Raw genomic sequence first — 25894 nt, 5'->3', positions numbered from 1 at the left:
AAAAAAACTTAATCTATTGATCAGGAACAGAACTGAATAAAAGTGTATTTGACATTAATGTTGCAGCAGGCAACACATGGAGTTATTTAACAACTTTGTATAGAGTTAGTTAAATAGTGTTAAGTTAATAACAACACAAAATAATTGCTGTTGATTAAATTTTGCACAGTACCTAAATTGATCAAATCATTAATAAATAATTAAGCAGAAAATCTAATTTATAGTTATACTGTGATTCCTTAAGAGTTTAAATAATCTGGGGGTGATGGGGACCCTGTGCGTGAGTACGTGCGTACGTCGGTTACGTGAGTTTCTGTTTGTTGTCCTGCAGCAGTGGTACAGCCCACGCGGCTCGGTCGCTACGGAGAGCAAGCTCCCCAGGAGCGCGAGCCAGCAGCCAGAAAGAGCAGGGACGCGCGAGGAGGAGGACGGATCGGAGAGTGGCGCCGAAGCGCTCAGACACACAGGAACCATGGAGAGAAGGAGGACTTTACCGTCAATCGGACTGCGACTTTTAACATCCCTGCTCACTTTTTACGGACTCACCGGTGAGTTAGTGGCTGCTTTGTCTTTCCATTACTTTTCAAGAGAAGTTGAATACTCTGGCTCGGAGGGTCTACCGTTTGTCGATACAGAACCGGTTCGTCCCCGTTGTGTTGGAGTGGACTCCCCCAAACGCAGCCAGTAGTGTTTAAGCTAACCCTAAGTAAGCAAGTTAGTCCGATTAGCATTGACGTTACTTTGGTAGGAAAGTAGCAGCTGCTGGCGACAGTTAGTTGACCGCTGGCTAAAGACATTGGTTTGAATGTTACCCCGTTATCCGGAGTTAATGTGACCTTTTAGCTCTCGCAGCCTCTGCTAGTTACACACAAGCTAACTCAATACATTTGCAGCACTCATGAATCCATGAGGCAACTTCAGGCGCAGCACTGATTCAATGCTCATTATGTGCACACTTTCCAGTTTACCACATCACAACTAAACTAGCATCATCCAGGGAGTGTGAGGGAAATGCCAGCTGTGTGTGTAAGGAGCAGCAGCAGCAGTGAACTCAGAAATAGAAAGCAAGCAGAGTAATCTGGGTGTCACTTATGGTAAGCACAGAGGAGCCCCTTTGTGAAAAGTTTGCCAAGTGGTTGGTTAAGGATGGGGGGATCAACGTTATGTGATACAGGAGGGGAGAGGCAGCGCAGACTCCTCCGCTTTGGGTGTGAGGGGTGGCAGGGGAAATGAAGACATATTTCAGAGGAGGCACTGCAGTCGCAGAGTCTCTGGAAGTATTGACCTGCAGCTGGGCTGCATGCCAGCCAGAGCACCTTCCAGTCCCCTGCTGTCCCGAAGCAGAGCAGCTGGAGAGCTTTGCTGTATCCCAGCCCTGAGCTGGGATTACAATACATGACAGGCTCACTAAAACAAAAGAAGGCGCACACACACAGACGGATACTTAAATAAATACTTTACTGGAATGCACCATTTGTTTATTTTTCCTCAAGGGCAGCAAGAGCTTTAAAGATATAACACACACAACTAATAGTAATATGTGACATACACTAATTGTAAAAGTCCCACATGTTTTGTAGCTGCCATTGTCCATTTTTTAAAATGGTCACAATCAATCAACAGATATAATCTTGCTTAATCTCTTGGTTTACGGAAAATGTGGCATTTGACTCTGAAAGGGTTCCAAAAATTCTAGAAAAAATGTTTTGTGTGACCAACATTTTAAAAAGATTTTTACTTACTTTACTTTAGCGGTTGAAAATGGATGGATGGACTTTACTTTACTTTAGAATCATAGAAAACTCCCTGAACTAAATGATGTTGACATCCGAGAAGCCATAACCAAAGAAGTGTTCTGGCAACTGAGATTAGATCTGCTGATATCTGCTGATATAGTGACTTGGCAGATTCATCAGTCACGCTCTAGTATGTTGTGTTCCTACTGCTGCCACCAGTTTCATCTCATCACACGCACACACACACTTGCAACACGTTTTTTACAGTCCTCTTCATACCATACTTATTCTGTCTCTAACCACAAAGCAATGGTTCATAAATCAACACTCGAAACTGATAAACAACACGCCAAGGCAATTTAAGCCAATTAGCTTCCACATGTGTTGCTTTGTTATCGTGTACACAGATTTCCAATCTAACTCATCTCACCTTGACAACCACATGTATGTGTTTTCAAAGGAAATGAGCAGTATATTTTACTTTTGATTGCATACGGATGGAGCCTATGTGACCAAGAAATACAAGTGGGGAGAGAATTCTGTGACAAAGCAGTTTTGATGTCAGTTGTATCATTTTCAGACTCCCGGTAGAGTAGACAGGGTTTTGAGGAGGGGATTCATTTTAAGGCGTGGCTACTGGCTGTGAGGTCTGTAATTGAAGACCGTAGTTTTGTGGTTGCTTCACTTGGGGCTGCATGATTCACAATCTAAATAAATAATCTAGTAATCGAGCCAACTAAATTACAGACCTAAAACAGAAATAGATTTGAAGAAGCTGTGCGCTGACTGAGCAGATGTGGCATTTATGGGTGCTAATGTGTTTCAGGGCTCATTAATTGACACCAGAAAAGTTTGTCATTGGAAATATAATTAAAATAGCTGTAGCTTTGTCACCACATGCACAGGGCAGGTCAGGTCAAGACCTTTGGTTGGTTGAGGTCATTGGATAAGTTAATATAGACATGCCAACCTCTGTGGCTTTTCTGGCAATTATTATGTTAATGCCAAAAAACCTTTGTGTATTTTGACATTCACTTTTCAGTCTTCAATCATTATAAACTTTGAACATGACACAGTGTACTGACCTGACATATGAACCTCCAACTAAATATATCCATGAATGCTAAAATGTCAGCACACTGCTACGTTGTTATCAGGATGATTAAGATGAGCAGGCCTTAAAGTAAGTTTTAACATTCGGATTCACATCTGTGGGTCACAGCTGTCGCTTCCATCTGATCCCCTTTATTTGATCTTAAATCTTGTTTGTGGTGCAGCTGACTGAACCCTCCTAATCATGTTAAATGCATGCAGTGTTTTCTTTTTGAAGGAAGCCCATCAGCAGATGAGTGTGCAGCTTTATTGTGGGACATTGAGGCTGTGTGTGTTTGTGGTGTGCGTGCGGTGGTGGGAGTAGGGGTGGGGGGTTTCAGGGAGCAGGCTGTGGTCACCACTTCTGTTGACTCCACCCGTCGCTTCCTTCTTCCACGACAGATGTGACTTGACTGTTAGAAGCTGTGAATGGAAAGCAGCTCCCTGGTGGTCCATTAGTGAATGTAGAGCCATAAATAGTTTTAACTTATCCCTCTACTTGTCTGGAACGAGGATAATTAAAAAGACACAACCTCTGTGTTGTCTATTACTGCAGTCAGCTGTCTACGCTAACTTATCCTAATTTAAATGACCTCAACTAAAAGGCTTTTTAAATAGTTGGAACTCACCCTCATCATAGTTACAGTTTTTCTCACTCCTGGATCAGCTGCTGATATGCACCTTTGTGACTCATCTGTAAAGCTTGCAGATCAGGCAAAACCTCATATTTTTTTGTAATGTGACTCTTGTTAGTGCAAATTAAAAGAGGCAATCATCACTTCATACATTTGAAACCCTCTCAGTACTTTTCGGGTTTCTTTAGAGTTATTGAATTGTTACTAGATTTACAGCTTATTTTGGAGCCTTAACCTGACAGACAGCCTATAATGTAGTTGGAAAGTATTTTATTGGAAATTAATTATAATGGCACAAATATAGAATTATGTAAACCTAAACCTAACCCTCCTGGTTTTATAAGGCGATCACAACTGTGCTTGCTTCTGGTGGCTTTTTTTCCCTCTCCAGTGGGAGTCTGCAGTCATTAGAGCCACAGTGCATGAGAAATTAGCCATTAAAAATGGGATGGAAAAGTGGAAATTACAGAAAAATACATAGAAATTGCTAATATTAGCAGGGTTATTTTTCACTGTTTTATCTGGTATATCTTGTCTACTAAGGAAATCGGCGATAGACAGGAATTGACTCTTGCAGTCACTTAGTCATAGGAAACTGTGCTGTATAAATGGCTTCCAGATATTTCCATGGTTAATTACCTACTGTGAATGAACAGAGGGAAACTTTTTAAATTGTTGTAGCCCACTGTTTTTGGGAGTGTGGGTTTTTCCCCTGAAGAGTGGATCACTCTGTTTGACTGAGGTAAGGGTCACTTGAACACGCTATGGCTGTACAGTCCATATTAAAGAGGTATACATGCAGGATGTGCAGAGTCAGCCATTTAATCCCCCTGGAGAGGAGCGCAGAGGTTATGGGAAACAGGTGTGGCTGAGTTTTAGATGTATTTGTTTCAGTCTTTTCAGCTGTGGGATGGGCACACACAAACAGTTGTGTTCACTGACACACACCCCCTACCACCCAGGTGGGAGATTATTAACACCCACCAGTCAAATACTGGGCAGTGCTGAGTGTAAGCGATGGGTGATGTTGTCTCCTTTTGTACACAAAGAATGGCACTGGAATCTAAGTAAAAAAAAATCCCTGTCACCTAATTCATAGATGGCTTAGTTGGCTTTCCTAGCTAGCCCTGGTGTAGAATGCAGATATGTTAAATGAATGCATTAACAGGATTTTGCAGAATGGTATCCCTGCTGATTTCCAGACAAATTATTCTGGATTCTCCATCTATCACAACTTTACCTCCCATATCCGCACAACCCCAAACCCCATACTTAAGTTTCCTCTTATTCTGTTTTAGTTTCTTGTCCTCTCTTTCATTTCCAGACAGACTGTAAACCTGAATAAATTTCCCCATCTGGATCAAAGCTGTAGCAAAAAAGACCAAGTAGTTTTTATATTACTGTTTAATATTGATGAAGAATAGTGGAATATGTCTATGAACAGCTTTTACAGCTTTGGAGTTTTAGAATATCTTGTATTCTACTGATTGCTCTATATTACTGGTTGCGTATTTTCTCTACAACCTGATTTGTCAAACCGACATTAAGTGGCGTAGTAAAATATTAGTCTTTTACCTCCAAGTGAGTTCAGGGTTTTGATAACAGTGTTTAACCAGACATGTAACTTGAGTCCTAGCAAAAATACACATAAATGTTGTCCTACTACCTTTTTTTAGCAGCCTAATTTTTTTTAGCAAGATGGATCTCTGTGGACGGAAAAGAGTGTGTTATTTTGTCTGAAACCAAAGGCAGCAAGATGAATGAAGTTTTTTATTATTTTTGGTCCAACCTGAATTAACCTGAAGTGGAGGTGGCAAAGATGCTATAAGCTCTGCTGTTGATGGTAGGGACTTAGCAACGCAAATACCACTAAACGTCCAGCTAAATGTTTTTGCATTGGTATGCTGTTGTGTGCTTTTTAATTTCCATGATGTCATTATGCTTAAGTCAGCTGTGCTCTTTTTTTTGAACAAAAGTCTTGTGTGACCTAGGCACCTGAAATCTCCTTGTTCTCTCTGTTCAAAGTGGGTGGTACAGTTTTAATCGGCTGCAGAAACAGGGTGAGAGTATGTGCTGGGAAAAGTGGGTGTGCCGGGAAATTGAACTCCCTCTGACCAGGATAATGCTGGGGAAGTGCCAGACTGCCCATACTACTTACTGTTTTTATTGACCACTGGATACACACAGAACAGAGGCACGTTTTTGTTGGACTGTTGTACTTCCTTCCCTTGTTTTTAGGTGGTGATTGCGGACACACAGTGCAATGATGGTGATTACTTGAAAGTTCAAAGCAGCTTCCTACATTCATATTGCTGTCTACACATCGATGGAATAAAGTGTCCTATATTTAAAATAGTTGCAAAACAAAAAGTAGAAAAATCTACAGACCTGAATAGAATAGACTTTCGTAGACATAGTACTATAAAGGATACAATAAAAAAACATCAGAAAAAAAGTTACATGTTGTTGGCAGAAGGTATCATGACAAGAAATCTAAAATTAGATAATCATGAGAATCATTTTCAAGAAAAATAGTCAAATTCCCTCTGGGGACTCGTATGTAGTGTGTGGGAAACTATGTTTCCATTGTGTTAGATTGCACCAATGAAAGTACAGTAGCCCATTTAGACCCAGTCAAGGGCGGTGGAGTCTGTGATTAGTACAGAATCCCCTCTCTCTTCTCTACAAAGCTCCCACCACCACTCAGCAAGGGCTGGATCTATTTCTGTCCTACTAAGGAAAATTGAGCTGGCCTTTATTAGATATATTTATCAATAATTTAGTCTAATATTCAGAGAACAGTGACCGAAAATACAGACTCTTGAGTCTTATCTGTGCATATGCATGGGTTTATACTGCAGTTGTTAAGGAGGCTGTTAGTTTCAAACAACTGTAGAGATGGGAGCTCACAGATACAGTGGTTGTGAGGCAAACTTTTGTAAACATGAGTTATATATACAATTAATTTTAATTTTGGAATGATCATTAGCTTCTCAGTGCTGTCTTCATTTGGCTAGATTGTAGTTTTTACACTGGGTAATGTTGTATGGTCTAGTTACTAGATATTAAGTCAGACCTTAAGAGATGAGAAAAAGACAACGAAACTGCTAGGAGCAGGAAGGATGCACTTGATAGGCTCGCAGTATGTCCTGAACCAGTTTTCTGCCTCAGTGCAGTTTTCAGCACCCTTTTGGAGTGATAGTGACCATGGAGCAGTCTCTATTAGCAACTATGTGTTAGGAGTGTCACGCAAGTTTCTGCCCTCCTTTAAGTCTATAGTATTGTGAGTACACCCCAAAATACCACAAACCCCACCCCCAGGCCCCAACAACAACAAACAATAACATATCTCACACGATACGACAGGACGCTGCAGTACTGCTTTGGTACACAGTGGAGATTGTTCTTCACAAGTCCTACAGCACAGCTACAGCTGAATGTGATGAGAGGTCACAACCTATCATGACGCTTTGTATGTCAACACTATTGATCCATTTTCTTTTAAGCGCAGATCTTTAATCAAAAGCGACTTGGATGAGAAGAACACATTGCTATGGGGGGAGCACAGAGGAAAAAGGTTTTGAAGAGGACAGCGACATGCGAAAGAGGCTCGCCTGCCCCCTTTTAAAGACCTGTCAGCCTGTGTTTGTCTCTGCCATGAATTAGCCCACTGAAAAAGCCTCACCCTCACAGGATACAATGCTAGGAAGGAAGGGGGTAGATTAGAGCTGGTGCAGGGACTAATGTTTTCTTCACACTGCACAAATATTTCTTACGATAAAGGCAGGCCATGAAACAGGCAATTCACCAACACTTGGCCTATCCTGTTTCTAACTGATTGAGACAGAGTTATAGGCCTCACAGAAAGGTCTGTGTCAAGGGTAGAGGTGTTGTCTGATGATGTCTCTCCCCTGGTCACTGCTTTAGAAGCACAATAGCAAACAGATGGCTTTACATTGCCTTCTCAAATTCATGACAGCAGAAGATGTAGGAGCATACTGCTAATTAATATAATTTTTTTCTACTTATGGATGCTAATGTATGTTGCGTCTACGGTGAGGACCTGTGTTGTGTTATTTGAGTCTTTCAATAACTTTTTTACAGTCATTAGATTAATCCATATTCATCAATTCATTCGGATGCAGTTTTTATATGTGGTTGGCAGCAATTGTAACTGTGCTTTTATCATTGTTGAAATGTGACCTTAATAGTCAGATGGAAGTTTAAAAGTCAGCTAATGGTTCTATTGGCCCATAGTAGACTTAGGAACTTTAGTGGCTGTAAGGAGTATGAATTACTGCACTCATTACAAAGTAATGAAACACTGCCCTTTAACCTGCTTACCTCCTACAGACATCTCAAAATTACTTAACTGGTGAAGAGAGTGAGAATGAGGCTAAGTCTGGTACAGCCCAGGTCACTTGGTAACACTAAGATTGACAAGTATAGCAAAACACAGTGTGCACCAGTTCTGGACCTAAACTTTTACACAAGACAAACATTTTCTTCATGAAACAGAGTTTAGTCAACATCACAGCGGCTATTTAATTTCAAACCAAGAGAAGATAATCATGCTCCATATCTACGATAATTGCAGTTTCCAGGATGGTTTCCTCATCCTTAAAGTAACTGCTGAGACAGTTCCCTCCAGAGTAACACGTGTCAGCTTTCATATCATCATACAAGTTCTAAACAAAATCACAAGTTTGCCTGACACAACTAGGTGGCAGGTAAAGGCAGACATTGTTTGTCTGTTTGCAGCTGTTGTGTGTTAGAGAAGTGAGGCTAAGATGGAGTTTTTAGCAGCAAATTACTCAGCATCACTCATACTCTGAGTTCTAAAGATACTTTATACTATTGCTCAAGTCCATCACGCTGCTGTGCTCCCTTTCTGTAACTGCCCTATTTCTTCCTTTGTGTCCTTATTCATCCTTTACTCAGAAACTCAGAGTTTCCTCTTGCTTTAGCCCTAAACCACACTCTCCAGCACAGATCTCATGTCTGCATTCTTCTCCTGTGAGGTCTTCAGATCAGTCTCTCATGAGTGCTGTTTGACATGATAATCTATGCATGGAGTTTGTCTTCATGAACATGACATATTGTGTGTTGTGTTGCTGCTCATGAATGTCTCTAGCTGGGGATTCCTCTTGTCTCACATGATACTGACAAGGACTGCAGGCTGTACAGGGAGGATCTCTAGCCAGGAGACGCCTCCTCAGGGGAGGCCAGGGCCGACGCTCGGTCAGGTCTGTGTAGGTGGAGATTTTGGCTCATCAAGTGGCCGACGTGGAATGTTTGAGTCTGTTGCCAGGCAAAAAGGAAGGTTTTGATTTACCATTGCGTCTTTAGCGCAGCTTGTCGCAATTAGTGATGTCAGGAGGGAAAGAAACAAATATGAAGCATTTTCTTCAAAGAGGAAGCATATCGTTCCCATGAGTTCATTCTTTCCTCGGGTTTCTCAAGGAAAAGGGGGCAAAAGTGCAGCCTGCTTTTCTTCGGTGAAATTAGGTTTTGCAGTCTAAGGGTCTTCACATTGACCAAATGGATTATAAAGTGTCAAAACAGTAACACAAAATAAAGTTGACAAGCGAAATGCAGTTTAGGATGTATATTATTTTGAAATTGGAATCTTATTTGTTTCTTGAATAAGATGGAAAACCGGTAATGGATGTAGTGTCATTCCTAAAGTGCCTCTCCTCTGCAGCAGTACGCCTGTTTCCTTGATGAAATTGCATGACAGCTTTGTTTAACGCACTGCTTACATTTCAGTTGCCTGCAGTATTTTAGATAATATGTCACGGTGCTCTAGTTTGTGAGCTCTGGCTGTGTTCTTCATGGTTGCAGCTAGCAGTGCCAAGTTTCCCCACTCTCCTCCTGGCTGTAGGTATCCCATGCAGAGGCCATCTGTCTCTCCCCCCTAATGGCAAGGGTGGAGTCCTTCTTAAACACATCCCCCTCCTTTTTCTCTCCCTCCGTCCTTCCAAATGCTGTAAAACAAACACAACATAGCATGGATGGAGTCTTGTTTCTTTGTATGCTTTAACATGGCTGAAAGCTGACACACCGAGACCAATAAACTACGTAAGGTAGCAGTTGGAGGGTCGTGTCAGGTAGCTGCAGTATGTAGAGCATGTTAGGGAGAAATCTGGTCTGAGACACGTGTCTGCATGCATCAATACAATGTCACACATGCCAACCATGTTAGTTTATTACATTACACATTACTCACGCAACCGGTGCTGTAGAAGGATTTTTATCAACACCTACATTCTTTTTCAAGTTTCAGACACATTCACACCTCTTTCTTACCATCAAGCATTACTCATTTTGTCTAATTATGTTTTTTGGAGCAAATCAAGTTGCACTCGTAAGGTGACAACAAACAGCTGTCGCGTCAGCTCAGATGACTATGTAGTTGAGAATGCAATATACCACGTGTCTGTGACCCTGATTCCTCCTCACCAGTGCAGTGAGAAGACTCTGAGAGAAGCAATGTAAAAACAGAGCCACACATGCACTGCATACTCCAAAGTGTCTCTTCCAAGTAGCTACGTATGAGGCAACTTCAGTGAAGTAATTCAGGTTAATAGTTGAAGTGACTGAATACAGCACAGTACTATGCTAGATCTGTTTTTGGAGCATGGCAAAAGTATTTTGAAAATGTAGACCAGTGGAGAAAAAACAAACAGGGAAGCCCAAATATGATAACACAGCATGGAAACTTCACAACACAATGCAACATGCATTTAAACAGCCATTCAAACAGACTCTTACACACATGGTCACACACTTATTTCTTATTTTGGAAGAGAGAAACTCTGTCTCTCTCTATCTCTGTGTATGTGTGTGCGTGTGTGTGTGCGAGTGCATGTGTAATCACTGAAATTACAGGGGACGTAATGGAGCACAGGGAGCCTCAGCCTCCTTGGATATATTCCTCACAAACCAAGATAGCATTGCTGTGGCTTACCACTCACATTTATGCCAAAGACTCAAAATACCAGCCAGTGGACCACTTTTATAAGCTTTACTCCATACACATCCGAGACTTACGTACAAAGTGGAAATTTATGGCTCCCAAATATAGCTTATTCTGACTGCAAGAAAACTGAAATGTACCCTTTCACTATTCTGAATGAAATCAGTGTTGTGCATTTTATCTATAAAATGAATCCTTTCACAAGGTTTAGTGTGGATTCACAAGTATTTCAATCAACTATTGATTTTTTTTTTTAATATTCTTGGGTATAAAATAGTCTAGGAAGTTTAATTTTCATTTAGTAGCTGTAACTAGTAATTTAGTCATGTTAGTTTGTTCACCATACTGCATTCATTCCCACTGAGCTGGATGTTTTTGTTTGTTTTGCTACAACCCAGTCTGTCAGCTGTGATGTGTAGATTACAAGGCATGGACATCTTTGGCAGTAACACAATCTGATAATCACTTGTTAATTCAAAACAGTCCACGATTCAGTAAACCAAAAGCGGAGCGCTATATTTTGGTTCTCCAGATTTTGCCATTTTGCAACGTCTTACACATCTTGAAATCCATTGTCTTTACTCAGAAACAGTAGTCCTCGCAGGCTGTTGTGTGGCCACCGGGAACTACTGTTTTCAACAACAAACCTTGTTTTCAAGCAGCAAAGTTTCTTGTGGTGTCGCATTAGCCAATTTGACAATAATGGAGACATTTCTGATATGTCTCCATTATTGGAGTATGTTGTCTCATACTCATCTTGCGTTCATCCACAGCATTCAATTGGCTTGTAATGTTCAAAGGCAAGTTTATATGCTCCCTTTTTTTTAAAGTAAGACATTAAAATGTGGTGGGCCTCCAGTCATATTAAAGGCCCCATAAAAGGCAGAAATAAAACCATCAAGTTGCTTGTTTTGTTTCATCTCCTTCCAGAGATTTTTTCTTGCTTACTTAAAAGGTGCTGTGATAATTAGCAGGAGGGACAGTCTGAGTGTCCTGCAGTGAAAGTGTGTTACCTATTAAGAGGGAAAGCAGAGCACTCAGACTAACTGAGATGAAATCTGGTCTGTTCTCAACCTTTGGAAAAACTTGTCTAAAACAAATGGCCGTTTAATACGAGTGCTAATAAATCTAATATTGGAGGTGCAGGCTGTTAACATCGGAAAATACTGCTAACAGTGTATATTCAAAAAGTAGTGATTGTAATCTCAAACATGTTGCAGTGTACTGGGTTTGTGGTAATCTTTCCCCTTGTCATCATTATGTTTTACAGAAAAGCACATGTATTTATCCCTGATTAGGACATCTCTGCCACTTTACTTGAATCTTGCTTGGTGACAGCACAACTTCATCTGTGTCTGTAGAAGAGGAAGAATGTGCTGTTTAGACAAATTGAATAATCTGTATTTGAATTCTCAGACTGTATTCATGCACCAGAGAACAAAAACTGCATAAAGTAATCAAATGACAAACATCTGTCATGAGAAATTAGTCTACCAGTTAAATTATAACAATTTAAAGTATTATTTTAGTTATACCAATTGAGCTGTTGTTTATCTGAATCTCATCTTTGTCCTTTTCTCTCAGCAGGTGTCAGCAGTAAACAGGTAGTTGTACCTGACAAAGTGAATGCAGTGCTGGGGAAGAACATCACACTGGGCTGCAGAATAGAAGTGGGCTCCAATCTCAGTCTCACGCAGAGCTCCTGGGAGCGTCGTCTTCCTTCAGGCACCATTACCCTGGCAGTGTTCAATCCCGAGTTTGGAACCTCATATTCTCAGGAATATGGCAAACGTATCTCATTTGTTTCCCCGTCAGTACGAGATGCCACAATTACCATTGAAGGAGTTGGCTTTGCAGATATTGGGTCCTACACCTGCAAAGTGGCAACGTTTCCTCTGGGCAACTCACAAGCATCAACCTTCGTTAATATATTTGGTAAAGTATAGCTCCCTCTTCTCCTTCTTCACTGAGTGGTTCTCACAAGGGCTTTATATCTCACTTTTTTAAGGAGGACATTGTTTTTTGTTATTATACAAAGCTTAAGAGTAAGCAGTAAGGGTTTTTTCCGTAAGGAATAAACTCAACTTTTACATTACTGTCTGGACAGGCTGCTGTGTTGTGCCCCAACATGTCTCAACTGCAGTCTGCTGTGAAAAGTGCTGTGAGTTTCCATAAGATGTAAAGTGAATCTTTGCAAAAAAAAACCCCAAAAAAGCAAATTAGGTGTGTGTTTGTTTGTGTATCGAATTCGAGAAGTTTTTATCAGCATTCCCATATACAGTTTTTCAAAATGCACAAAACAATAAGGTGATGGAAACCCAGCTTTAGACACTGGTGTGTAACACCAGGTCTGTCCGCTCAAACAGCAAGTGCCTCAACAGAATGCAGAAAGGTCTGTCTAAAGCTGATGCAACTTAGTTGCATGCAATGAGTTAATTGCAGGGTATGATACCGAGTCCGGCTCTTATGCCATTCAGTTGCATCTTAAGCTGCACGGAAATGTTTCTTTTTCCTTGGAGGCAGTGAGGATTGTTGTTGGTTCTGTCTTCTTTGCCATTTGCCACATTTGTCTGAAAATAATCTGTCTGAGATCAGGTCAGGGGCATATTTTTTTTGTTGATCAGACAGAAACTGGGGATTTTTGTCGTTTTGGTTTGTTTTTCGAGGAAAGTGACAAGCAAGCGCCTTCACATCACACAATGCAAAGTCAATGGAGAGTGATGTTCTCCCTACAGTTCTGTTTATGTGGACAGGGCTTCATTGCAGTCAGTTTCTGTACTATTTATTAATAATTAAATGCATTTGAAATAATTATAAATATTAATATTCTGTTCTTTTTTCATATTAATGGAAACATGGTCTATACTGTCAAATGTTAATTTGTGTACATACAAATTCCTTCTGTTAACAATAAGCCCTCATCTCTGACGAGCACAGACACTGAACTTTAACTCTGTGGTCAGCGCATGTTTTATGCTCTAAATGGGTACTAGTGCTGAGAGCAGGAGATTGCACTGCCGGCAGCAGCTTCTTGTCTCCCTCAGGAGACTGAAGGAGACTCTGATGTCTAATGAATGGTACATTAAGTGCTGCTGCGACAGCCACAGTGTCTGGGACCTCACAGAGTTCAATTACACCTTGCTGTCGTCTCCGAGCAGCTTCTCTGATATGTTTTAGGGCTTATACAAACACAGTTGTGCACACAAATCTGCAGGTACATGCTTAGGCCTACTTTACAATTCAGATGTAATTAGTGTGTGATTATGGTTGAAATATATGTTCTTTGCAATTTGATATATGCCATGTGGGAATTAGGTTATCCCACAAGTTTCAATTTTCTTAGAGAATGTCGCAATTACGACACTTAAAGCAGGTCCAAGTTCCCAAGGCAGCAGTTCCCACCTGCTTATGAGCTGACCTCAGACTTTCTTGACCATGAGTCCTGCTATAACAAAGTCAACTACATTCCTGAAACGTTGATTAGCGTACACTATCCATTATTCCGAAGTTAATTCTTGCACTGATTTAGTTCAAGTTGAACTAAAGTACAGTGTGCGTTAAATATAATTCAGTTTTTATTCACTGTTCTCAGTTTTGAATTTTGTTTATGCTTTAAGGTTTATGAAGAAATGACTATTTTCATTCCTTTTAATTTGAACTAAAGTAAAGTAGTAAAACATTCAACACTCCTGAGTAATGAAGCAAACTCATGACACTTCATAATGATTAACAGGTGCAGTGGACATTGGCTTCACATTCTTGATGCAAACTTTGCTTTGCACATAATCAGTAATTTGAGACACAAACACACAGTGATTCTGTTGGCGTTTTTGCTTTGCTTTTAATCTTTGTATGTACACGTTTTCACCAGAAAGCAATAGGAAGGAACCTAAGGAGGGAAATCTGACACATGAAGTGCATAAATCACAATGAGCCTTTGTTTTCAACTGCTGACAGGTCAATGGAACAATGTGCTGAACAACACTTTGAAAAAAAAACATGCACACACATTAACTTTACTGCAGTTAATTCTTAGATTGTGTAAACACCAACCATTGGAGCTTTAGCCTCTAACCATAACCAGGTTTCATTTCCTCCTTTGTTGAATTAAAATGAAGCTGGACTTTCCTGTTTCGGTGTACTGTGAGGCACAATTTTCCATGCATATTTTTTTCTAACTCAGTCAGTTTGAGTCTTATCTGCTAGTCATGTCATGTCTGTCTTCTTCTGATTTCTTTTACTTCTCAGACTTTTTTTTTTTATATTCGACAGCCTTTAATCTTTGTCTGCAGTAACATCTGATGACTGCTGATCTTAGAACTATAGATCACTAAACCAAAGTGGCTGTTAAGTAGTAATATCAAGTGCAGTTTTTTTTTAAATGCTAAATCTTGCTGTAAAAATGTCCAGTCGTGATGCATGGCCATTGAATATCCATTTAAATCTCTTCTTTATAGAGGTTCCCACCCTGACGTCAGTCTTCACAGTGCACATGTGGATCAGTGTTTATGTGGGCAGGAAACAGCCAATCCAGCCAGTTTGTTGAAAGGAAATCGTTACCCTACCCCAACACATTTTCACTCATCCAAATCATTCCCCTCCCTTTTTGACAGCGGCTCCAAATTAACATGTCTCTCAGATTTAGGTATTCTAATGCTTCGGCCATCTCGGCTCCCAACATAGAGCAGCTACTGTTTATAGTCAGAGGCCTATGAGAAGCAGTAGCGGGAAGAATGTGAGTTGGAAAAGGCGTCCCCACCCCTACACAGGGTCCACAGGAGACGCCAGGTTATTTTTGGAACAAATGGGGGGGTGCCAGTAGTTATTTCAGTTTGTTGTTCGCCCGCCTGCTTGAACGGGGAGGGAGAGATGGGTGGCAGATGTCTTAGGATGATGGCCTTGTCTTTCACATTATGTGTTTGCCCCCACGTGTCACCTTTAAAACTGTCACCATTGCAGGAAGTGGAACATCTGCTAGTTGTGGTTAAAAAAGGCAGAGATGGAGAAGGTGGTCAGTGTGGCCCAAAGAAGAAGAAATGTGTGTACAGAAGTGTAAGCTTGTATAACCTGTGTACAATACTGCCTCCATTATACCCTCCTCTTCTGTATTCACTTGTCCTTTTTCGTCCTTTGTGTCACCGAACTTTCCCAAGTTTCTATCGTTGACAGTTTGTGATGTGTTTTTAGGCCAGAGCAGCGAAAGATAAACTGCTTAACTACTTTGTGTAACAGGCAGAGTGCTCCATTATTCTGGCCACGTCCCTGTTGCATGGATCTGTTTTGACTCCCTGTTGACAAAGGCCTTGTTACGTCTAAACATCCAGTCATTTTCGAAAGCTGGTGTAACATTACGCTAGATCTGGAGCTCTGAAAGGTGTACAGTGACTTGCTCATCCTCCGGGCAAATACAAACACACCACAGTGCTGCCTGTAGATTTTGGCAAATTATGATAAAAGTCATGTGTCTGCTTTATATATTGATGCGACTGCTGTGTTTTTCAAACACATTTTATGTATGGCACAACAATAAAGAGGTCTCAACTGAAATGCCTCTATGATTCATCAATATTTAATCATATACGTGAAATGGAAGAAGTCAATCTGTGTTTTTTTGGCAGTTAAGTATACTCAGGCCACTGGACATTATTTATTTATGCACATGCACGAAAAGATCAATGTTCCTTTTTTAATCTTTTCTCTGTTTCTGTCCTTTTCCTCCTTCTCTTTACTCTCCTCTAAACAGTGGAACCAAAGGTGTATGTGTCTGCGGGTCCCACAGCTCTGCTGGATGGCGGGAACGAGTCTCTGGTGGCCACCTGCATAGCTGAGCGTGGCCGTCCTGCTGCAGAGGTTTTCTGGGAGACAGAGCTATACGGGCGTTCGGAGAGGCAGAGCCAGGATGAGCCCAACGGCACCACCACTGTACACGTACGCTACATGTGGCAGCCACTGAGCTACGCCCAAGGGAAGACGCTGACCTGTGTGGTGCGCCACCCGGCCCTGCAGACAGAGTTTCGCATCCCCTACACACTAAACGTTCAGTGTAAGTGCTAATTTGTAACATACCTTTACATAAATCTGTAATAATGTTAGTTTTTAATAAATGTATAATTTGTTAAGAGGTGTAGTACCTTTCACTAGAAGACATTTATACTATTCATCTTACCACGCAGAAGTGCATTATTGCTAGCGTTAAACGAAGCAAGCCTAACTAGCTGGATAAAGCCATCCTATTGTTCAGCTACATCTCTATGAAAACAAAGATGCAGCAGTCTCTAAACTCCTGCCAGGGTCAATTGAGCTCCAAATCACTGTTCAGGTAGCAGACCTTGGAGAGCAGGATTAACAGAGAGCCAGTCAGCTAGGGTTTGTGTTCAGTTTAGCCAGGACCTACAGCTTAGTTAAGACTTCCCTTGACTAAGCTGGCCACGTTAAATTTACATTGTAATCCCACCATGTTGAACTCTGGGCAGATACTACATTCACAAGCCCATCTAATGCTATTACCCAGGGGTACAGTTTCTGGCATGCCAGTTATCATGCTTACTAGCTAGATATCTCAAACACAGCTACATAGATTTTCTGTTTAGGTTTTACCTCACCAACAAAACAAAACAAATCTCACAAATTGAACCATCAATGCTAACAGACTACGTAAATAGACCAAAAACAACAACAGTTTCCTGCTGGATGTAGAATGCTCCTCTATGCAATAATCTGCCATTGTTTGGCAATTGTGTTTATCTTATTTTTAAAACGTGTATATAAGGCTGCACAGTAAATCGGCCAGACTGTTTGCTTGAGCGTTTTCCAATGTGATAAAACAGATATGATAAGTAAAAATAGCAAGTGAACCCCGCTTTTATGGTGATTTTCTACCTTAATGGATGAAGTGGGCCGGGGTTTTGCCAAAGGATACTTAAGCATGTGGGAAGGAGGGTTTAAACTGCCATCCCTGCAGTGAGCCAGCCACAGCTGTTCGCATAAAAATAAATAAAATGACATTTAAATTATGGTTTCTTTTTACCCACAGCATGAACAAAAAATATGTGTGTTTTGTGTACTGATAATTAAAATCTAAAATTATGTTTTTAAATAGGAGGAAGATTTTTTGCAGCCTAACAACAGAAAAATGTCAACACACAATTCAAGATGCACAGAAAATGATTACAATTACTGTAAAAAAACAATTCTGCAGTTTAAGTAGTTACAGTGCAGATTATTGATATTGACCCCTGCTGCTAATGTGATTCATGGCTGCTGCTCACTATCTTTCCCTTCCCTAACATTAAAGAAGCAATTGAAGAGTCATCTTAATGTTATAATCATTGATGCATACTTCCTTGGCGAGTAGTGCGTTGGTCTGTGTTTGGACTGTGTGAGTGCAGGCTAATGAAGGTATTTTATGAAATATTGATCAGGCCTCAGCAGCGACAAAAGTAGCAGGAGGCTTCTGGGGGCAGCGGATGGAGACACAGAAAAAAACACGGTTAATACAGGAAGAAAGAGCCTTTCCAGCTCAATAAATCATGTCAAACGCAGAGGCAAGGGATTTTAAGTGCAGAAGAAGCACAATTTCAACATTGAACCATGCGAAAAGGGTCAGTGGACACAGCGAACTAAGGCGTCTTCCTTGCACAGTAATGAGTTCCTCATTTGTTCTCCAGAGAAATCAAAACAAAAAATTGGATATCTGTTTGCTTTGTTTTATTACACTGGCATGTGCCGGGCTTCATCCAGGCATCCCTCTGCCTTGCTTCATTTTTTCTTTGTCATGTTGAGACAGTGCAGTTTATTATTAGCTGTAGTTCATCTGCTCTCTGAGTCTGTCATTTTCTATCTTTCCACCAACCCTGGGTTGTTTGTTTGTTTCTTGGCTTGCTTTTACCAACAGATCATGTACCCTGTTACAGTCCTGCACTGCCTTTGTGTTGTCACTGCTTGCTACTGTGCTTATAATAAACGCTTTGTTTCTCCTGGTAAAGCTCATTTGTCATCAACTTGCTGGGATCACAGTGAATGATTATGAAGTCCTAGTCTTTTGCCTTCTAAAAAATAGAATAGATACTGTAGAAGAAAAATAAATTATTTTCAACAATAATGCAAATTTTGGTTCTTTCTTGTGTTTTCTTTCAGTTGCACCAGTCGTGTCGGTAATGGGAATTGAAAAAAATTGGTATGTGGGTCAAACAAATGTGAAGTTCACCTGTGGTGCCAAAGCGAACCCACCTGCCCGTTACTTCACATGGATAAGGTCAGTATGCCTGAAGCTGGTATGTGTTCTTGTGGAATATCTGATCTCCTTATGTGGCTCCACCATCTTGGGCGGATTGTCTTCCTGCAGTTGTTGATCTGATTCTGTAAGTTTCCTTTATATCGGTAGTGTTGCTGACTCACAATGTTTTATAATAGCTGCAGGCACACACAAACTCTCTCTCCCACACATACACTGCATTTATGCTACAGTGAGACTTTGCAGCAGACCAGCAAAACAAACACAAATGCCATAGTGGAATTTTAGGCTAATTTAATTTAATTTAATGGAAATCCTTCAGAATTTCACTGTAACTGAGAATGCACTCAACATGCAACTGTGATTTTCCACATTCTGTATTGACTTTAGGATATTAACGGTCTAAGTTGTTGGTAATTTTGGTAAATTACTCACTCACTCACTCACTCACTCACTCACTGTAGTTAATGCCACACTGTGAGCCTGTGTCTTCTTGTTTCTTTACAATCATTCACACAGTCTACTCCCCGCTTTTGCTAGAAACCCAAGTTCAGCATCGAGTTTGACTTCATTTGGCAAGCAGTTGTTTTTCTACTGCACTTTTTGAAAAGTATTTCTTCAGGTCATTTACTGTTTGTCCTCAAATGAAGCTATAAAGACTGCTGAACTGGTATATTTCGCAACCCATCTTAGCATTTTTATTGATTTATTTTAACTGTAAGAGAGAACAACTCTCTGCCATCATGTAGGGAGCCATGTTACAGTAGGTCTGGTATAATAATCTGTATTCAGTCTGTTGCTCTTTGTATGCATAAGTTATTCTCAGGAAAGCTGCCTCAGTCAGCTCAGGTAGTAGCGACACATATCTAAATTAGGAAGTCAAGGCCATGTAAAGCTCAGACACCACTACTTCAGACTCTGAAACTCTGCATTGTATCTCTAGTAGGATCTTCGAGTTCTCATAAACTCAGAACAAATGTTTGATATTTGTTCTGCAAGTCTTTTGCTCTTTATTGGATAAGTGGTTCTCAAGAAAGCTGCATCAGTCCATTGGTAGTAAGTAGTACAAATGTTTGATATCCTTGAGTAGTCAGCAGTTGATGTTTAAGTAACATGATCTCTGCTGAAAATGTAAATAATGGGAGTCAGGTACAGTCCCACTCACACAGTCAACTGCAGTAAAACCTGGCTGTATTTACCACCGGACGTTTTCTTGGCTGCAGCAACGACACATGTTGCCTAAACGAGGATGAGTGTGTTATTTGTGGATCAATATCTTAGCCGCTAACAGGCCAAAGGAACATATATGTTGAGTGCTTGTTCTTTGGTTGACGTGCATAGATCTAAACTGGTTTACACAAACCTAAATGAAGCAGTGAAGTGAAGAAGTGTCAGTCTATAAATTACAACCAGCATAACTCTGCAGCCTGGACACTGGAGCTGTCGAATGCGCTGCTGCGCCCATTGGGAGGACTCCCTGCTATAAATAAAAGATTCCAAGCGGTTCATCTGAGCTACAGTGGCCTATTGGCAGCTTTTTGTCATCATCTTGCTTTGAAAACAAGAAATATGGTCTCATTTAGGCTGACAGCAACAGTGAAGTCTAGACAGCCAAGCTCTTTATTTTCTGTCTTTTTGTGTGTTCATGTAGAAAGTTTTTCCTCTCTGCTGACGGGAGAGGAGTCAGCTTTAATTATCACAGTCATGTGATCATATAATGGTTGCAACAGGCAAACCAACAGTGATGTCATTGACCTAATGTATGAAGATGTTTTTTTTTATGCGGGATTGTCTGTGATGTACTGCTTACTGAAATGTTTAATGTCTGTCCAGGTTGGACGGGCCGATGCCTGAAGGCATTGTGATCTCAAACAATAGCCTGGCTTTCACTCGCCCACTGGAGCGCAATGACTCTGCAATCTATCGCTGTGAAGTCACGAATGACATTGGCGTTCGCAGTCAGAATGTGAACCTTTGGGTGCAAGGTACGTTTGACATTTTCACACCATTTTATGAAGTGTGATTTTATGTTTGTTTTACGTAAACCTTAGAACCCCCAAGCTGTTTTAGTCACTGTTTTCACTCTATTTTCCACTGCAATTTAAAAATCCTGCACGTCTATAAAAACAGCACAATCATGGCTAGAAACAGAGAAAACTTGTAAAATATAGGTATATTTTGCTTTTTACAGAATCATATTACCTCAAACAAACTCTTTATGTTTCCAAACTTCCTAATTGATGAACAGTGTGATTTTTTTTTTTTATAAAAAGCTTTAAACCTACTGGTCAAACTACTGGGTGCAGGGGTTTAAACAATTTACTTCTAACACTCAAATACAAAAGCATGACATCTTTCTCATGTAAGATTCTCGGTGCAGTCAGCCCTACGGATCAACAGCTATAGCAGAGCTAAGCCTTCATATAAATATAAATGTCCCTGCCCAGATCCACTTTCACACATTCCTGGCAACAGAGGAGCACTGCAAACAGATAAAGAGTATCGGTACCAAATGTTTCCAGTGTTGTGGTTTTGGTAGCATTAGATGTCTCAGATAAAGAGGGGGGGGGGGGTTACCTCTGCTGGTTCAGCAAAATGTGCACCCATGTAACCCTTTTTCTCTGTGTTTTGTTTTAGATCAGGTTTCACAGCAGGACGTAATGAATTGTGTTCACAGATTTGCAATGCACAGAAATCTGTGTTTGTAGCCCGTGAAATATCTTATTCAGCAGTATTTTACTATATTTCTGTAAAATACCTTAAATAAATATACTTCCCTATTCAGATGTACCAGAGTTATGCCAGTCTGGTTCCAGTTTACAGCTTTATGTTTAATTTTCTTCTCGGCCTCTCTTATTGTGTCCTCTGCTCTGTGGAAACTTTTATTTGGCAAGAAGATTTTGATAAAATGTCATCATTTTTGCCTTTAGGCTTAGATTTGTTACATTTTCTGATGAATGAAAGTTGAAAAGTTGAACGTCTGACAATTGTTTCTGCAGTTTCTCATCATAGTAAATGGTTTAATTTTAGCGATGTAGGTTTCGGGTTCAAAGGATTAACTAAATTCAGCGCTTGATAGATTGAAATTGGCCAGCCAGAAAATTTCTCTGAATCACTGAGAGGAGTTTCCCTGCACTTGGATTTGTTAAATGCCGTTGATTCATTGATATAAATCCCCGTCATAAAACATGCAGCACATTGAACGGCTCCCGTCTGCTCCCTCTGTCTACCCGAGCTTTGCTGCTTGAGTTCATTATTGCAGAGTCAGGGCGTGGATCCTGAGAACCCTGCATCTCTTTTTATTTTCACTTCTCCTGGGCTCCTTTTTAATCCTTTTCCAAACAAAACAACTGCTGCTTTTAGACACGTATTCCGTTAACACACACACAGACACAGACCCACTGGTTTTTTGAGAGGAAAGACCTGGAGACATCCAAAAAGGGCTGTCAGGCTCCAAATGAAAGCACAGCTGACATCCTGTCCAGGATGGACAATTATCTTGCTTCTCTTGTCAGATATTAGGACTGGGGCACGTGGCCTCTTGCCTCCCTCCCCTGTGGAGAAAGCCAGGTTGAGCTCAGTTGTACTCCCCTCCCCCCCTACATGCCTGTTTGCTGTAGCTGTTTCACATTCCCAGTTGTCTCTGCAGCCTTGTGGTTTTTGGCTGCCTGTCTCTCAGATGATCAGCTTCATGGTTGCAGATGCTTTTAACGTACGTGAGGATATAATGTGGAGCTACAGGCTGAGATGGATGGTGACAGTGGTGTGTCAGTTCACTGACCAGCAGGCTTTTGCATTACTCTTGGTCCTTCCACCTCACACACTGTCTGTAATAGATGGTATTTAGATTCTTACTCAGTTACCAAATTGTGGAAATCATTATAGCTCTTCTGGGATTTTTATAACTAGTACCTAAAACCTCTTAGTGAGTCAAACCTTTCATTAGTGTGAGTCATATCGCCTTGTAGTTTGTCTTTTGATGTCTGATGTGCTAGTGGTACCAGGCTGCTCTTAGTCCCTGGAGGCTAGAGGTCAACATGGAGGCACTCATCCTGACCTTGAGCTATATGCAGCTCCTTCCTCTTTCTATCATAAACTGCGGCCACCAGAGGACAAATCAGATGCAGGAACCTTTCATCGATCAACACAGTGTTTCATCTTCTCACATGACTTCCTCACAGCAGGGTTTAGAAAGAACAGGGTGAGACCTAATCACACCCGGTCAGATGCTCGTGACTGCTATCCCTCTCTGTCATGCTCTCACACACATTGACTTTTAGCACTTAACCTCTCTACCCTCTCATTTTGCCTCTTTTTGCTCTATAGCACAGCTTTCAGCAGATCATCTTTTAGGAGAGGCGTGTCTCTGCGGCAACGCTGTCATTATAAATTAATCTAAAAATCACTCACACTTGCTTTGTCAGTTGTTACAGAACATAAAGTGCACACTTTCTCCTCTTTGGTTTTATGGCTCCTCACTCCATTTGCTGTCTTTCCTCTCTGGTTTAAATCTTTTCATCACATGTTCGCTCTGCAGATCCTCCACCCACCACTGCAGCCCCCAGCACCACCGCTTCCCTTCTCCATGACACCTCCAGAACCGGCACTGCTGCAGACCAGAAGAAAGCTCCATTCACCTCCCCAACCTTGGCCTCACTACACGACAGCAGTCTAGGCACCATAGTTGGTGGAGCCGTGGGTGGAGTTCTGTTCCTGATCCTCCTGTTGATCCTCGGCGGGGCTTGTTTTATGCGCCAGCGCAGAACCTTCAGAGGAGACTACTACACCAAACAGTACCTCGGACCCTCCGACATGCAGAAGGAGTCTCAGCTGGATGTGTTGCAGCCACATGAGCTACAGGAGGTTTATGGGGACAAGATGAGCAAAGGCAGCCAGGAGCTGAAGCCCAAACTGGGTGGAGACATCATCTACCCCGACTACCCCCCTGAACGCAAGAACGACTGGGCTGACAGGGGTGACACCCACAGGGGCCTCAAGGATGGAAACTACTATCCAGATCACTACAACACCCAAAATATGCACCCGTGTGGGCCTCCTGTGCACAGTACCATTGTGAGCAATGGCTCCCCCTATCTCCCGGAGGACTGTTATGACAATGGTACAGACAGTGACTATGTGTCCCACATGGATGGTTCGGTGATTTCACGCAGGGAGTGGTATGTCTGAGGAGGAATGAAAAACAGAACATGTGACAGACTGAGAGTAATTTAACAAGTGATGGATATGAGTATCACTGCAAGTCGTGTCATTGAGTTCAAGTCTCACAGTGAGCTCTATGACCGCTCTGCCTAGATTGTAACCACTTAACCTTAAGGATGTGTGTGGGTCATATTTCACTTTTGTAGCAGAAGCTACAAGTAAGCAGGAGCATCTCTGCGATATTACCTGTGAGAGGCTTTGACACACAACGTTTCAGCTGATGTGAATGAGTTTTTGTTTTGTGCTTGTTCGCACCTGTCTTTGTCACAGGTCACAGGTCAGGCGTTCAGACCCTTGTTAGCAAAGTATTTATACCCCTGACAGACTGAGCTCTGCTCCCATAAAAACCTCACTACCCCCTGTGGCATTTTGCAAACATCTAAATGCTTTACTGCAGATCCACACAGATGAATTGTTTATCTTGGCCGCCATCAGTATTCAAAGCAGATAATATTTGCATGCTTTTAAAAAAAAAGACAATTATTTTTAGGTGAAAGGGAAAGTCACACGGTTATAAAAGGGAGAATTACACAGGCATTGTACCAAGGGAAAAGTAAGCAGGCTGAACGTATTAAACATAAAAACACCGCCCCTGTATAAACTTTTTGGTTCTTACGTGGCTTTTTACAGACACAAGTATCTGTTAATTTAGTCATAAAACAATGAAAGTGTCTCCTGAGGAAAACCACTCCCTGTAGAGGAGCTGTCAGCTTCATCACTTTACAGATACCTCTCTTATAAACAGCTGGATGATTGACAGCATGGATGCTTACCATAGTTACAATAACTTGGGATATTTGTGTGCTAGTCGGGCTTTAGGAGCATTCTGTGGACATGTATGCAGTGTTTTTGGATTGTGTGTCTTATTAGTGGTCACTGTTTGTGGCACACAGGTCACCTCCTGCAGGGTGAACAAACCAAAATAGATATGGATTTAAGCAAATATCAGTTTGCTGACCCATTGCTGCATTGATAACTTGAGTGTACACAGCTGCACGTGAACAGTAGTATTAGTGGAATCAAGTCTGAGTATTGGAATGAAAAAAAGCTCAATCGTGCCATTATTGTCTGTTTACACTGCAACCAAACACACTCTGCCAAAATAACCTGAGTGTTGTTTCAACGTGGTTAAAAAAATGTGTGCAGACATGATCTCATTTAACACCTAAGGAACACAGCTACATGTGACAATAACATTGGTTACCTTACACACGTGTGGCTCTTGTTGCCAGCAGCTCATCATGCAAAGCAGATCTTGTGCATTGCACATCTGCGAGAGGATAAACCGTGAGGCTCTGTAACTTGTGTGCGGCTACATCTATGCATGCACTGGAAAACAAAAAATAGATCTGTGTGAAGAAGTCCATCAATACACACATCTGTGGGATTTGTCTGTTTAAATGTGAAGGAAGGATCAGACTGAGGAAACCATGTGTCTGTGCAAAACATGTCTTCCTGTAGGCGTCAGTTGATAGGTTGGTGTCCTGAGCAAGATGGTATCATTGAGGGAGATGAGTCAGTACACATTCAGTCCAGCAGTAGGAAAAGCTTGAGTTCTGACTTGGTGCAAAGTGGTGAATGGACGTGATTGATTTATGTACACATTTTTTGCCTGTAAATCCCTTCATTTAGATCAGAATTCAGTACACAAACTCTGCCTTGACTACTAAAAACTAGGAGATACTGAACATACTGAGTAAAAACTTGCTGCTGTATGTATCAAGCATGTCAGTCCAGTCACATTGAATCAGTAAAAAGCACAACTCTGTTATTACTGTAAACCTTAAAAGAAGCCAGCCGGGCTTTAGCCTTCTCTCCCTCTGCCATAATAAAAGGCTGCGTCAGTCCTTCCTTGATTTCTGTCTGAACACCAATTGAACATTATAGATTTTTTTTCTCTGTTACACCAAACTAATGTGTTATAAATACCAGATGTGACTAACAGCTGTCATCATCTGCCATTATGTGGCTGCATAAACCGCCAACAGTTTCTGCTCCC

General features: G+C 41.2%; 1 protein-coding gene across 3 annotated transcripts; it reads left to right on the top strand.

Annotated features, from left to right (window-relative positions):
- Positions 1–337: 337 nt before the first annotated feature.
- nectin3a (nectin cell adhesion molecule 3a) lies at positions 338–25103 on the top strand. Of its 3 annotated transcripts, XM_028419877.1 has the most exons (7): positions 338–548; positions 12027–12167; positions 12258–12377; positions 16186–16485; positions 18579–18696; positions 20509–20660; positions 23213–25103. In XM_028419877.1, exons 1-7 carry the CDS (start codon positions 473–475, stop codon positions 23860–23862), a joined length of 1557 nt encoding a protein of 518 aa, XP_028275678.1. In that variant the 5' UTR covers positions 338–472; the 3' UTR covers positions 23863–25103. The 3 variants fall into 3 exon arrangements, with proteins under 3 accessions (XP_028275678.1, XP_028275677.1, XP_028275676.1); XM_028419876.1 differs by having other exon boundaries at positions 12030–12377; XM_028419875.1 differs by having other exon boundaries at positions 12027–12377.
- Positions 25104–25894: the final 791 nt, after the last annotated feature.

The sequence above is a fragment of the Parambassis ranga genome, chromosome 13 (assembly GCF_900634625.1).
Source record: "Parambassis ranga chromosome 13, fParRan2.1, whole genome shotgun sequence".
NCBI classification, from domain to species: Eukaryota; Metazoa; Chordata; class Actinopteri; family Ambassidae; genus Parambassis; species Parambassis ranga.
Note: the sequence above shows the minus strand (reverse complement) of the source record. Positions and strands in the feature narration are given on the sequence as shown.

Coding starts and splice junctions, on each gene's coding strand:
- nectin3a (XM_028419875.1), top strand. CDS start 473: ATGGAGAGAAGGAGGACTTTACCGTCAATCGGACTGCGACTTTTAACA. Junction 549..12,026: donor CACTTTTTACGGACTCACCG/GTGAGTTAGTGG, acceptor CTTTTCTCTCAG/CAGGTGTCAGCAGTAAACAG. Junction 12,378..16,185: donor AACCTTCGTTAATATATTTG/GTAAAGTATAGC, acceptor TCCTCTAAACAG/TGGAACCAAAGGTGTATGTG.